Consider the following 14,914-nt stretch of genomic DNA (forward strand, 5'->3'; position numbering starts at 1 on the left):
ATGGCGGGGCAGAATGACACACTTTCTGGAGGTTTGTCATTCCTCCCCACTGATCCAATCTGGGCCTTAAAGGGGAAAGCATGTCATTCTCGGACATGATATAAAAGACCCCGATTGGAGCAGTGGGGAGGGCGGGGCAGGAATGACACACTTTCTCCTCCAATCGGGGGCTTAAAGGCCCTGATTGGAGTGGAGGAGGGGAAAGCATGCTTTCTGGGGCCTCCGGAAAGTGCACTTTCTCACTGCCCCCACACTGCTCCAATCGAGGTCTTAAAGCCTTCAATTGGAGCAGTGGGAGACGGGAATGACACTCTTTCCCCTCGTCCGCTCCACTTGGAGCATTTTTGGTTGCTGGGGGTGGAATGAACCACTTTCTGGAAACCCTGGAAAGCCACTTTCCCACCCAACCCACAGTGTGTCCTCTTTTTTGGTTTCCCAAGTATGGCCACCTTAGCCTAGACATAACCTGACTAACCTTCCCCACCTGAGAGAGATGGATTATATTGTTACTCTTGTGTACCCCACTTCTGAGAGGAGATGTTTCAGGAGCTCCAGCACTTACTCAGACTTCAAGTTTCCTGACAAGGAGGACACTGGAGACTTGTGGCTTTTCTTTCATTAAAGGTGTATTTGAGAGTCCACAGCATTACCAGTCCAACAGATCTCTGCTCCTCCTCAGCTGTCTAGGGATTTACCTCAGAAAGCCAAAATCAGCTTTCTCCCCATCTTAGATTCACCCTCTGCCAGCCTGCTACATCACCCTTCCTGCAACACCACAGGACTCACTCAGTTCCTCTCCTTGGCCTAGTAGAACAAAAGGTTACCAGCTCAAGAGCTACAGTGCTGGCGGCAATCCTAAATCTCTTTGTAATCAGAGGCACTGAGTTGTAAGTCACCCCTGGAAGGGAATTTAGACCGACCCTCAAGCACATAACAGTATTTTCATTTAAATTATACATTTCTTAATTTGTATGTGCAAATTACATAAACATTTGCATGTGCACAACAATACCTTCTTTTGTCCTCTTTTATATGCAGTGGGGAAGTGGCCACCCTGCCCTCCCCCTTTACAAAGGTGAAGGTTTTTTGTTTGCTTGTTTGCAATGGGCAGAACTGGAATGGGAGGGAGTTGCGTGAGCTTTTGGGGGTGCACATCACTACTGTATCAATATCATGCATGTAAACACCCAAAGGTGGACTTACCTTTATATGTCTCCAGTTTGAATCTTCTGTTTTCCATGGACTCACTAGGAGACTTGGGTAAGTCACTCGCCCTCACCCTCAGCCCCCATCTACAATATGCAGATGATAATACAGACCTCCTTTGCCGGGTTGTTGCAATAATTACAACTATATAACATAGGTGACAGACTTCACACACTTTGGCAGTACCTAGACCTAAGGTTTATCCCAGGATCATCCCGGGTTCATCCCTGCCTGAGCACTGGATGCCCTGTGTGGCACTTAGATGAACAGGTTTGACCCCAGGACAATCCTGGGATAAACCTTAGGTCTAGCTACAGCCTTTGTGTTATATTCTATATATAACATTAAGTATTATAATGGAAATAACCAGTAAGGCTGGAGAAGAAAGCAGCCACATTAATCAACAAGTCAGAATGCTTTCACAAACTCACCTCACTTAGCTTTATCGTATAGTTTAGTATCTTTTCAATCTGAATCTTTTCAAATCCAAATTGTGATTCAAGTTCAGTAATAACAACATATGGGTTCCATACAATATCCGAAAGAGAGAGGTTATATTGAAAACCTGTAAGAAGGGACAATCTGGTTTATATATTTTTCTTCCCTTCCTTTTTCTCCTTCCCATAACTCTCAGGTGGCAGGCCCCATAGAAAAAACAATTGGCTAGAAGCAGATCTCCAGAGCTCAGGGTTTTGTAATTAATCTATAAACTTCAGCTCTTAGCAATCTTTTGTCAAGTTTTTAAAAAGTATTTATTTAAAACATTTCTAAACCGCCCTTCATTCAAGAGATCCCAGGCTGGTGTTCAATAAACACACACATTATTTAAACAAGATGCAAATACAATAGCACAGTCTCCTTTGTAACAACAACAAACTAAAAGGCAGCAAAAGACAGTAAAACTACAAGCAGACTTTTTCAGGCAAAATAACCTGTTAAAATGGCAGGGCAAATACACAAATCTTAACTTGGGGCCAGAAAGACTATAATGTTCGCACCACTCCTATCTCCTTCGGGAGGGCCTTCCAGAGTCAGTGTGCCATCCCAGAAAACACCACCTCCTTAGGACACCTGTACTGCACCTCTTCTAAGGAAGGTGCTTGGATTATAACCTCACCTGAAGATCTTAAAGCAGGAGCAGACTGGCATGGGAGGAGGCACTTCTTAAAGTATTTGGGTGCAAGCCAGGTTGGGCTTTAAAGGTAAGTACCAGCACCTTGAATTGGGCTTTAAAGTAAAAAGTTAGCCACTGTGTGTGGGTGTTTTTTCTTAAATGGGTGTAATATGACACACCCTGTCTGAACCCATTACATTTCTGTCTACACTAAATGTTCTACACTATGAGCTAAACTAAACATTCTAGCCATCACCAGCACTAGTGCAACCTCTCCCACCTTCTGAAGCAGAGAGCAGGCAGGCTCTCTGGAGAGTCACATTGGCCAGAGAAAGCAGCTGGTGCTACTCTTCAGAGAGCCACTCTACCTGCCTGGCTCTGAGGTGGTCCTTCTTCAGAACCAGGCATTGTGGGAGGGGTAGCCTGGGAGATCAACTGCATACCTTTCCCATAGTGCTTCGCTCTGAGACAGGCTCCCCTCAGAGCCAGGCATTTGGGCTTGGCTGGCTCCCTAAAGAGCCACTCCAGCCATTTTCTCTGGCCAGTGCTGTTCTTCTCACTGAATCCTCAGTGTGAGACCTGGGCCTCATCTACACCAAGCAGGATATAACACGATGAAAGCGGTATAAAAGCAGCATATAAGAGGCAGAGCCACACCAAGCAGGATATAGCAGTATGAAAGCGGTATATAGCATGTGTCAGTGGGCCACAACCGTTATCAGCTCACTTCAACACCACTATAAAGCAGTCGTGTGGCTCCTGCCTTTTATATACCACTTTCATACTGCATTCATAGTGCAATGTCCTGCTTGGTGTAGATTAGGCCATAGACAGAAATCTGAGAGCAGGTGCCTGTCCTGTGTTTTTCTCTGAGGACTTCCTCGGAGTGAAGCAGAAAGCAGAGGGGTGCTCCCTATTGTCCCACCAGTTACTCCCTCACTGCTGCAATTTATGCAAAGTGGGACTGGTGGGTGGAGAGTGTGACCAGTGGGGCTCTCTGGAGCATCTACTGTTGTGCCATCTGGTGGGCAACAACTCTGGAGAGCTCCAGTGTCCTTCTCTCCTGCTACAGCAATTTCACAGTGAGAAAGTGGCTGGTAGAGCTCTCCAGTCCAGAGCACCCACTACGGTGCCACCTCACAGCAGTAGGGCCCTCTCGGTAGAGGCAAGGGAGTACACAGTTGCCCCTCCCCTCCCCTTCTTCTTTAACACTCCACCTATGGGGAAAGGGAATGGAATTTCAGGGGAAATTTGTTGGGGGAGGGAGTTTAAACTGGGTCCCTGCATACTTACACCAGCCTAAGGAAATGATGTGTGATTACCAAAACTAGTTTTGCCCTACTGGCAGCTTCTGAGTAGTCTTCAAGGGCAGCCCCTCAGATAATGCATTACTGTAATCCAACTGGGAGGTTATCAGGGCATGGAACACTGTGGGCAGGCGATCTCTGTCCAGGACCAGCTGCAGCTGGTAAAAGGCACTCCAGGCCATCAAGGTCACCTGGGTCTCAAGTGACAATGCTGGATCAAGGAGCAGCCTCAAGCTGCGAACCTGCTCTTTCACAGACCTAAGAACTGCCTGTCCGCAGAACTTCAGGATTCAGCTTCAGTTCATTGGCCCTCGTCCAGCCCCCAGGCCTTGGTGAAGCATCTGTCTCAGCTGAGAAATAGAGCTATCTAAGTTATCAAGGTCTGAAACAAGTGCACATGATTCTACACCTGCAAATATGTTCTGAAGTTTTTCTTCTCAGAAGAAGCCCCATCTGGGAAATGTCTTCCCAGCAGTGGCATCAAACAGCAACCAGATGTGAGGTGGGAGTGAGGCTTCAAGGATGCAAGCTAAGTCCTGGGCTTTTTGCCTCAGGTTTCGCAACGGTAACCTGCCCTCTTAAGTTTCACTGGCAGCCAGTGTGGTGGTGTGAGGGGAAGGAAGAGGCCAGTGGTGCTGAGTGCCAATTTGTTTCAGTTCATTTTTGACTAGACTTTGCACTCTCTGGAACTGAACCGAGACCCAAATACAATTTGCGGTTGAAGGGCGTACAACTCCGACCTTGCGATGCAATTCACGGAACACACACAAAAAAGAGGCATTCGGAAAATGCGTACCTCCGAGGAACGTGCGCTTTCCAAAAATACACACAAATAAATATACTTCAGCCAATGGGAGAAATGTGCATACATTTCAAAATAAAAAACACACAACTGATGTGCCCATGGGGGGAAGCGCAAATGAAAATAGGCAGCCATTTTCATGTGAGTGGGGGAGGGGGGAAACGAAGATGGGTTGGAGGGAAAAACACAAAAATATGTGCAAAAAGGAGGGGAGACTGGCTCTGGTGCTGGTGAGAAGATTTTTTTATGTTTTATTTTTCTTGTTTAAACGGTTTTTAAAACTTCACAGAAACAAGCCTGCAATATGGATATGAGTCCGAACAAGCATCAAAGTGGAATTTGGAGAACTTTAGCAAGCTGGAGACAGGGGGAGGCTGGTTCACAGCTGCGCAACTGCTCAGTCAATACCCATACAGCCATACCATGCTAATTCCCACCATCACTTGCCTCTGCCTCACATCTTCTGCCAGCTAGGAAGCCCTCCTCCCTTTGGCCGTTGCTCCGTGGTGGAAGCTTCTTCCTATCTCTCATCTCTCAGCACGGTGTCTCACACCAGTTACTACTACTAAGCACATCGCTCTATCTTCTCGGTTTCTCAGCTGGCCTGGATGCTGAGATGTTATCATTGCCATGGGGCTTAATTTGATAAACACGGATGCAAACTGCAGAAGCACAGAGGGAGGCGGCCCTCCCCCTGTCGTGACCCAGCATGTGCCAGATGCTGCTGCGCTGCTGCGCCATTTATCTAAATTAGTGTGCGTGTTATTCTGCATGTGGTGCTGAAATTGTGAGCATCCAAGATGAAACAAATAAATGAATGACTGTTAAGAGAAGGAGAACTCTGCACACGCACACCCATTTAAATAAAGATTCAACTGCTGCGTACCCAATTCCTAGCAGTGCTTATAAAGCATGGAAATTTCCCTCCTAACCTTGTTTATCTAAATGCTTAGACATTTTAAAGGGAAAGGGGGAAGAAATCCTCCCTTGAATTAAACTTTATTTCAAACTAATACAAAATGCAGAAACATTTGCACATTACCACTGGTACATCCCATTTCATCAGATCCACTTTTTGCATTGAGGCTGAAATACCCTTGAGCTACATTGTAAATAATTGTTTAGTAGACTGCCTTCCCCCACTCTGCATATCTGTGATATAATCGGCCACCCCACAAATTCCCTTCCACAATAAATACAGGGCAACATTAACTTAACTCAACCCATGGCTCAAAACACCTCCTGTAGACTTGAAGAAGTAGCAGTTGTTTGAGAACAAGCGTGAGATGATGTGTCTAGAATGTTGCACACAGCCCAGCAAAAGCAGAGATCAAATCCCTGTGTCTTTACTTTGACTAGGAGCTTCTCTAGATGCGTGGTTTATTGCACACTCATGAATAGCCATTCACGTAAGTTTGTGGGTGCTTTATGTGATTCTGTCAACCTACAGGACTTCTCCTGTGCCTTGCCCTGGTAATCTCACTTTTAAAAAGATCAAAGATAATGCATTATTGAAAAATTCTGCCAGGATATCCCCAGTGTTTAAAGTTGGTATTGCACTATAACACAAACACAAGATGGTGCTGTCACTAAACTTTATGGAATATTGCCCAGAGGGGGAAGTTGTCAATTACAAATCACGTGGTCACCATTGGTTGCCATCTAAAGGAGCCTGTAATGAATGCAGAAAGATCTGGTGGGGGAAGCCTGGTATGTAGAGATGCCCCAGGTGACATTGGGCAGGTTACTATTACTTAGTCTAATCCACCTTCTAAGGGATTTTGTGCAGCCTCCCAAACTCCAGATTCATCATGGTTTTTGATCCTACACCACTGGCTTTTATTTTATTTTAAATACCATTAAAATAAAATAATGCCATTCAGCATTATCAATATGGTGGTGGCTTACAATTAAAGCTAAGCTGAAACTTCTGAAATGAGAAATTCTGGCTCAAAATGTGGGGTGGGTAGGATGAAATTTAGGAGGGCCTTGAAACAGGAGAGTTATTTCAGGAGGGGAGAATTTTGTGAAAAGTTCAGGCAAGGCTTATCACTGGTGGTAGAAGGGCAAAAGACTTTTTCTTTAAAAAAATATTGGGACTGTTCAGATGACACACTAAACCATAGTTAGGCCACTAACCCTTTTGCAGCAAATGGTTAGTGAGTGTGTTTAAACTGTGGTTATGCATCCACCATGGTTAGGAATGGCTCACACAACCTGCTAAGTCGTGATTCACATGACATGCTAAGCCATAGCGTGCTAACCATCATGGCTTAGCCTGTCATCTGAACAGGGTCATTGTTTTAGCCCAGCCGCCTGTAGCTGGCAACTATTTACTTATTATAGGAAGAAGTAAGGGTGGTATTTGGGCAGACACACCTGGGAATGGAGCAAAATCTGCTCCTAATGATGTAACCTTAAAGACCAAGGCTAGTTCAATCTGCATAGCCCCATTTTGGGTTCTGGTTTTTGGTTAAGCTAGAGTGGGACAAAGCGCTGGGACATTGTGATCAAATGGGAAACTGAAAATGTTGGAGAAGAAAAAGGAAAGGAAAAAAATAGAAAATGGCTATGTACCTTCCCCATTCCAGGCCTGCAGTGCTGCAGTGGTCGCATTCAGTCCTGTTTTCAGGGCCACGTAAAACATTTGATTTGATGGCATCACATCTAATTCTTCCAAGAACATTAAGGAACTGATATCAAAAAGAGAGAAAAGCCTGTGAGGTTTTTTTTCAAGAATAGAAAAGGATATGGCATGCATTAAACATAAAAGACAAGAGCTCAAAGGCATTCCTGTACCATCCATGATGCACAAAATTTCCAGAAACCACATTAATTATCACACTGTATAATAGGGAGTGGTCAACTTGCATCCCTCCAGATGTTTTGGCCTACAGGTCCCATCGTCCTTCATCACTGGCTATGCTGGCAAGGGTTGATGGGAGTTGTAGGAGAAAATATCTGGAGGGCTACAAGTTGCCTACCCTTGCTCTATCACTATAGTAAAATATTATTCATTGTGTCAAACATTTAATGACTACGTGCTGAAGTTATAGGGAAGATGACTCACAGTGCCACTGTTTTCAGTGGCAGCCATGTGGTGTTGGTAATCTCTAGTTCTACCCCTCTTTGTGCCTTAATTATAGTACTCCCCAAGTGGGAGGTAGCTAAAAGACTTTGACTTTTGGCACATGAGAGTTTGCCACTCCAGGATTCAGCTGACTTTAAAAAAAAGGACCAGCTTTACACAATAATTTGAAGTGATGACTGACATGATGAAGGGATCACAAGATGACATTTCTGGGGACATAGCAACCCGTGGTTTGAATGCTGAGGCACGCCACGCATGCACAGCAAAATGTGGCTACACTCTCCTCCAAAGCCAAGGGTGTTGCATATAGACTTTCACCTATCACACATCCGGAGAATGGGACACAGGATGGGGACAGCTGACATTCTGCTAAGTAAAACTGACCAGACCCCTTAACCAGCAGATTTTGATCTTTTCAGTTTCATTCTGTTTCTGTCCCTGCTGTTGTAGTAAAGAAACATGCATGCACCTTAAAGCGGTGTGCAGTTCTTTTGTGCATGTGATCATGCACACAATCACATCAACATTTCCTTTGCTTAATGCCTCAAAAGCCTGTGCGCAGAAGAGCAGTAAGCTCCCTGAGATCTTGTGCACAGCTCATTTAAAAAGCTACAAGATTTCAAGGACGGTAAAGATGCTTTACATTTAGCTTTCTGGTCATGGATGCATATGCACTTTACAAGCATTAATGGAATACAGTGTTGATGTGATCATGCACATGACTACATAAACAAGAATTCTGAAATTGCACAGAGGTTTAATACACACAATTGCTCGTGTGCACAGTTTGACTAGAGGCAAAAATAATAACGCTGAGAATGAAAGGAAGAAACCAGAAGCTGAGGCAGGAACAAACTTCACATGCACCACTTCCAACACTGGAGAAATTTTGAGCGTCATCACACAGGGGAAAATCATGTTTCCTTACCGTCGCTTCTCCGCCTGTGCATTTGTCCCTCATTACTTCCTCTTTTGAAAGAGGAAGTAAACAACGTGTGTGTGGCCCATTCAGTGGGCTGTTTTGATCCCGCTGCTTCTCCTGCATGCAGCAGGAGATAGCAGCAACTTTCATCTCTATTTTAAGTTGGACTTACTGGGGTGTTTTTTTGTGGCACAAAGGTTAGAGGGAGTGGGAAGCGCATGGGAGGCAGATGACATCATGAGAGGGACCTGAGAAAAGCCATGAGTGCCCAGTAACGAGCGTGCAATAAAATGCTTGTCTGATGGAGCTCTTAGTATGAACAATTCAGGTGAACCATAAAACTGGGCACAGCTAAGCTGCAAAAGTCTCACAGAATGAAATCCGGGGAAATGTGCTCCCACTTACTGACCACATAGCTGGTGCAAATCAACATCCTTCTTTTTTATGTGCCAAAAGAAAACTTTTAAATATTTCAACACTGCTTTCTTTTCTTTTCTTTTACCTCTGTGTGTGTGTGCGAAAGAGAGAGAGAGAGAGAGAGAGAGAGAAGGGGTGGATTTCAGGTACCAAGCAGCTGAGGGGAAAAGGGTTGAAACCACCCCTCCTGGTGCATGGTGATCGCAATCCAAATCTGGACCATGCACACTTACTCTAGAATAAAAAGCAAAGCAGGGTCAGCTGCACGCTACGTAATTAACGTAACATGCAATTTGAACCTAAGAAATAGAATAGCTATTTCATAGATAGTTTGAACCTGAGAAACAGAATAGAAGTTGTAGCAGCAGTAATTTTGCAGCCAAAGACTTCCATTCACTATGATACCATGTACGGTGAGGGGACGATGACACCTAGAACCCATCCTAGGCCTAATTTCATGCAGCTCTCAGCCTAATTTCAAAATCCCTCTACATGAAATTAGTTCAGGCCTCTGGTGAGAGCAATTTGTCCATTCCTTGGCACCATACTGGACAAGAACAAATCATAGAATCATAGAATAGCAGAGTTGGAAGGGGCCTACAAGGCCATCGAGTCCAACCCCCTGCTCAATGCAGGAATCCACCCTAAAGCATCCCTGACAGATGCTTGTCCAGCTGCCTCTTGAAGGCCTCTAGTGTGGGAGAGCCCACAACCTCCCTAGGTAACTGATTCCATTGTCGTACTGCTCTAACAGTCGGGAAGTTTTTCCTGATGTCCAGCCGGAATCTGGCTTCCTTTAACTTGAGCCCGTTATTCCGTGTCCTGCACTCTGGGAGGACTGAGAAGAGATCCTGGCCCTCCTCTTTGTGACAACCTTTTAAGTATTTGAAGAGTGCTATCATGTCTCCCCTCAATCTTCTCTTCTCCAGGCTAAACAGGGAGGGAGGAGGGGGAGAGAGAGAGAGAAGAAAGGGACAGGAAAAGAAAGAGAAAAGGGGTAACCCATTGGTTCTGGCCCTGCCCGCTAGGCCTGCTGCTGCTGCTGCTAACAATAATAATAAATAGATTTATATACCACTTGCCTATATTTTAAAATATCTCTAAGTGGTTTACAAGGAAATTAAAAACATTAAAATACATCCTGATCTGTATTAAAATACAATTACAATACATAATAATTGCTAAAACATTTATATAAAATAGTAATTAAAACATTTAAACCAATTAGAACCACTACAGCACATCATTAGAATTAAACAGAGTCGCAGAAGGCTGAGGTAAGGAAATGAGTCTTTAACTGGCACCTAAAACATGCTATAGTTGGCATCTCCTGGATACCAGTGGGGTGGTCAGTCCACAAGGTGGCCCCACCACTGAGAAGGCCCCCTTCCTTGTTGCCGCAAAACAGCAGTCTGCGGGTCAACTCATGAAAATTTCTCCCCCCCAGAAATTATTCTCCTATGAATTTCTTTTCACAAGCAATTTCTTTTCTACAAAATTTGAATCGGAATGGTTGACCAAAAAAAGTGGAAGAAATTTTCGGCAGAGTAGTATAATCAATAGCCAAGTTCGGAAACTGAAAGCCATTCTATGCAATGCAGATGTATAAGATGTTGAATTAGGGCAACAATCTTGAAAACAGAAACCACACACACACACACACACACACATATTCAAAATCAAAGACTTGTGAAAACATTCATCCAGGTTTTTGAACTTACTTTTGAATTGTCCGCAAGAGCTTTGATAGATACTCGACCCCATGTTCTTGGGGAAAGCTACCTGTCTGAAGCCATGGCAGAGAGTAGAGCAGATCCCAGAAGTAAGGCTGATGATGGAGACTTTCAACTTTAGAAATCATCTCCTCGGTTTCGTTCAAATTCATCTTGATTAAGAAAACAGTGGCGTTAATGGGAGCTGGCCTAAGAGTGCGTGAAGCCATCAGCCAAGCAGGGAGAGAGGAAGGAAGTAGGAGCCACAAGAAAGAAAGATGGTACAAACAGGGCTGGGCAGAGGGGGGGCAGTGGGGGCAGTTGGCATGGGCCTATGATTTTGAGGGGGGCCTACTCCGAGTCCCCCTGGGCAAAGTTGCTTGATTTTTTCTGTTGTTGATAATGAATTTGCCCAAAGAAAAGCACGGAAAGCATTTCTGAATGTGAAGAAGTGATGTCTTATATACATCTTGAATAAAAGTGCTTGCCGTTACCTTTTTTTATAAATCGTTCTAGCTCACATGTATTTAGAACTGATTAAAAAATACTTAATGAGCAGTTTGAAATGGGGCCTACATTTTCTAACTGGCCCAGGCCTATTACCAGCTTTGCCCGGCCCTGGGCACAAAGCCAGCTGGAAAGGGAAGACAGGGATGGCACTCACCCACTGCTCAACTATCTTTATGTGCACAATTCGGTACACCAGGGGAGGGCAACCAGGATTGTGTGGCAAGCCAGATGGCCCTCCCCCCAGCTCTCCATGGGCTGAATGATGTCAGGGGACACAGCCATGCCCCCAACATCAAAAGGGACATGGCCCCTAGCATCATTTGTTCCTCTGCCGAAATAGTAGGAGGCAGGAGAGGCTGGTGGCTCCAATTTCGGTGGGGTTGTGAATCCTCTCTGGGTTTTAGCCAGAACTCTAAAGGATCTTTCCAAGGTGCTGAACCCTGTCTCACAAATAGGTTCAGCATGTTGGTTAGCTCCTTTAGAGTTTGAGCTGGTTTTGACTGAAACCCAGAATGGATTCACAGCCCCATTGAAGTCAGAGCCACCAGTCTCCACTGGTGGAAGGGGGAATCACAACAGGAGGGGGAACCAGAGAAAACCAGAAGGTCTCGTGGGCCAAATGGCTAACCTCTGCAGGCCAGAGTTTGACCTCCCCTGAACACTCCCACCATTTAAGGCGCATTTCACTGGCGAATAAATAATAAAGGGATTACAAATAGAGTAATCCTCTGTCAATCTCAGTGCCGTCATCATGCATTTCCATGGGAATTGTAATATGAATCATCCAGTGGGAGGTGATTTTGTTCTACAAAAAACCTGGGGTTGCCACTCAGGGATTCCTCCCTTTCCCTTTCATGGGCTAATTGGTTCAGAGAGAAAAGAGCTTCCACTTCTCATGCCTATTTCTCCCCCCCCCCCCCGCAACCTTATTTCTCTCCCCCCTCCTCTGCCTACTGTGTTGCACCCCTGGAGTCCATTTTGCTAGAGCTGTGGGGGAGAAGACCCACCCCACCCCCACCCCTAAAGCCTTCTGATTCGGCATCAGACTGGGAGATAAAGAGGGGAAATAAGAAAAAAATCATTTCTTTCCGTAATCCCATTGTCCTGTAATATACGGAACTGTACAAACAGACCAAACACAAAGCTGTAATTTAAGCAGTAATTTAAGCATAACATCACTTACACCTAAGAATGTGGAGCCATCTGCAGGACCTGCAAAAAGAAAGAAATTATTTTACTCTTTGCAGAGATGTGGTTGCAATTCACAAACCGTTGTTTTAGATATTTAGCCATTGACACCCCCTCTTCCTTCGTTGGGCCATTTTATGATATCTGTACAAAGATCCCCAAAATGTCATGTTCCCCAACCTATATCCAGACCTCACACTTCCTATATGACCATACCGCCAATTCTGTCTCCAACCCCACCCTCTTACTGAAACATGCATTGGTCTATGAATAATGAAAAAGCAAATAGGGGAGGAGGGATATTGGTTGGTAGTTATTTACTTATTTGGACTTATAGCCTGTCCTGTCCCAAGATCTCAGGGCAGGTAACAGTGGGAGAGTTCCTGTTTAGCACCATACAGATCAGCAGAAAGCCTGAACAGGACCTCAGGCTTGCATGCTTCCCTCCCCACCCCACCCCTGCCATCCTTTCATCCTCCCACATGGCCAGGAGAAAGAATAAGCCAAGATTCAGTTCCCCTTCATCAGATTTCTGGCTTGTTGTTATGTATGAACCAGGAATTGTGGTTTAAAATAAGCTCCAGTCAGTTGCTAAACAAGCCAACTTCAAAGCCTGGCTTGTTTTGCTGGGTTACTTAACAAACTAGAGTGTATTGTAAGCAACAACTCGTGGTTCGTACGTAAGAAAAAACTGGGAATCTGCTAACAGAATTCTAGTATATTTATTCTCCAGCAATGAGGGGATGGGGGAGTGTACAACCACAGCACTTTGCAAGGAATCCTTTCTGGTCATGCATGAAGCTGTAAACTATGGCTTACCATTATGTGTGAACATACTAGCCATTATGTTTTCAACCTTGGTTCTGGGTAACAGAAGCCAGTTTGAATTAAAACGTCTTATGCTGCTCCAGAAAGACACAGAAGCTTAGGCTTTGGTGAGCCTCCAGAATGAAAAGAATCCAATGTAGACATGGGTGCGTTGGCAAAGTGTGCTTCCAGAAATGCAGCTACCTCCATCAGAGAAGGTCAGCCATTGTATTTTAGTTAGAAGTAAAAGGCATTAGAACTGTTCTATCTCAGAGAATACAGTCACCCAACTTTTTTCATCAGCAGCTGTCTTAACAGGTATATCAGAGGAATTCATTGGGGATGGAGCTTGGTGAGATTTTGCTGGCTCACCACCATCACATACACACACCCCAGGAGTCCAGCTCATTCATCCATGAGCTGGCCCAACTTCATGCATGACAAATTGGGCCAGCTCGTGGATTTGGGGGGGGTATTTACGCAAATCACAATTGTGCAAAATTTGGCTGTCAATAGAACAATTTGCACAAAATTTATTATTTATTTATTAAAACATTTGAATCCCCCCCATATCACTGGGATCTCAGGGCGGCATACAGATAAAATCATACAAACAGTATAAAACAATAAATATGCCGAGCTAGAAACAAATTAAACCATTAATCAATTGCAGATGTAAATGATCTAATTTGTGCAAATTAAATCAGTTATGCCTGTAATCTTATGCAAATTGTGCTGTTTATTGCTGTGATTTTGCACAAATCACAATTAGCGCAATTTTTTTAAAAAAAACTGGTAAAGTTTCCAGGTTTTAGGAACTAGCCCATGGCTCAGCTCTGAAAATGCAAGCTGAGTCAGGAGCATCATGGGGACCCATCAGGCCCCAAAAGAGCTGAATTTCCCCGCAATGTACAACCCTACTGCCTAACACATCTCCAATGCCTGGAACAATCTCCCTATGCTCTACAACAGTTGGGCAAAGGAGCCAGAAAAGGAGCAATATCTATGACTTTGCTGCGACGGAGCCATTAAAATGAGTAGCAGGATCTCTGACCAGCCTCTTCTTCAGCCTGATTTGCTTACTCCAGAGTCCAGATAACAAACGATTCCACTGAAACCATAGCTTTCCCTTCAAAATTAGGATTCCGTCCTGCTCCATTTAGTACCTTTTCGAAAAAGACCTGTAGACATCTGGGAGAGAGTTATCTTACCCAAGAGCGTAGCTTCTTCTTCCCAAAGCCTTTGTAAAACAGTTGCTTTCTCAGTGGTCTCTAAAATTCCCTGCACAAGTTCCTGAATCTCTTTCAGAAAGGTCATGTCCATCCCCATTATGCTGTTCTGACCACGCTGGAAACTAGAAGTCCTGTTAATAAAAGAGGAGAATCGTAATTAAACGTGCATAGGATTCAGCCTAAGGGCCTCTTCCTAATACCTGCATACTCAGAAGTAATTCCCACTAAGTTCAATGGGACTTACTTACAAGTAAATGTGCAGGGCATTGTAAACTGATCCTATGGAGAAAGAGAAACATCTAAGCTCATTGATATCTTACTTGAGTCTCCAATGTGGTTCCATGGACACCAATGTACCCATGGACACCTCTCACGACATCCACCAAGCTCCTGCTCCAACCCTGGTTTTTATGTTAGGCACATTTTTAACCATACAAAAATACATTAATTCAACAAGTTGCATAAATTTAGGGGTTAATCTCACCTAAAACTTGTTGGAGGGGGGTATTACTAAAACTGGGCCAGGTAAAAAACTTAGAACTTGTAGAGTGAGTTGTGACTTAGATCCCATGGAAGCAGAGCTCCACTGAAGTCAGTCTGGCTGTC

At 44.4% G+C, this 14,914-nt stretch overlaps 1 protein-coding gene across 1 annotated transcript in view; it reads right to left on the minus strand.

The window, feature by feature from the left end:
• The window catches only part of ABCA13 (ATP binding cassette subfamily A member 13), a 331,836-nt gene that overhangs the window by 307,350 nt on the left and 9,572 nt on the right, over positions 1-14,914 (minus strand). Inside the window, exons 4-8 of the mRNA XM_063124168.1 lie at positions 14,288-14,439; positions 12,265-12,293; positions 10,581-10,744; positions 7,007-7,122; positions 1,638-1,771 (exon numbers count right to left, since the gene is read on the minus strand). Coding sequence (XP_062980238.1) covers positions 1,638-1,771; positions 7,007-7,122; positions 10,581-10,744; positions 12,265-12,293; positions 14,288-14,439 — 595 coding nt within the window. The remainder of the gene's footprint in view (positions 1-1,637; positions 1,772-7,006; positions 7,123-10,580; positions 10,745-12,264; positions 12,294-14,287; positions 14,440-14,914) is intronic.

The sequence above is a fragment of the Elgaria multicarinata genome, chromosome 1 (assembly GCF_023053635.1).
Source record: "Elgaria multicarinata webbii isolate HBS135686 ecotype San Diego chromosome 1, rElgMul1.1.pri, whole genome shotgun sequence".
In the NCBI taxonomy this organism is placed as follows: Eukaryota; Metazoa; Chordata; class Lepidosauria; order Squamata; family Anguidae; genus Elgaria; species Elgaria multicarinata.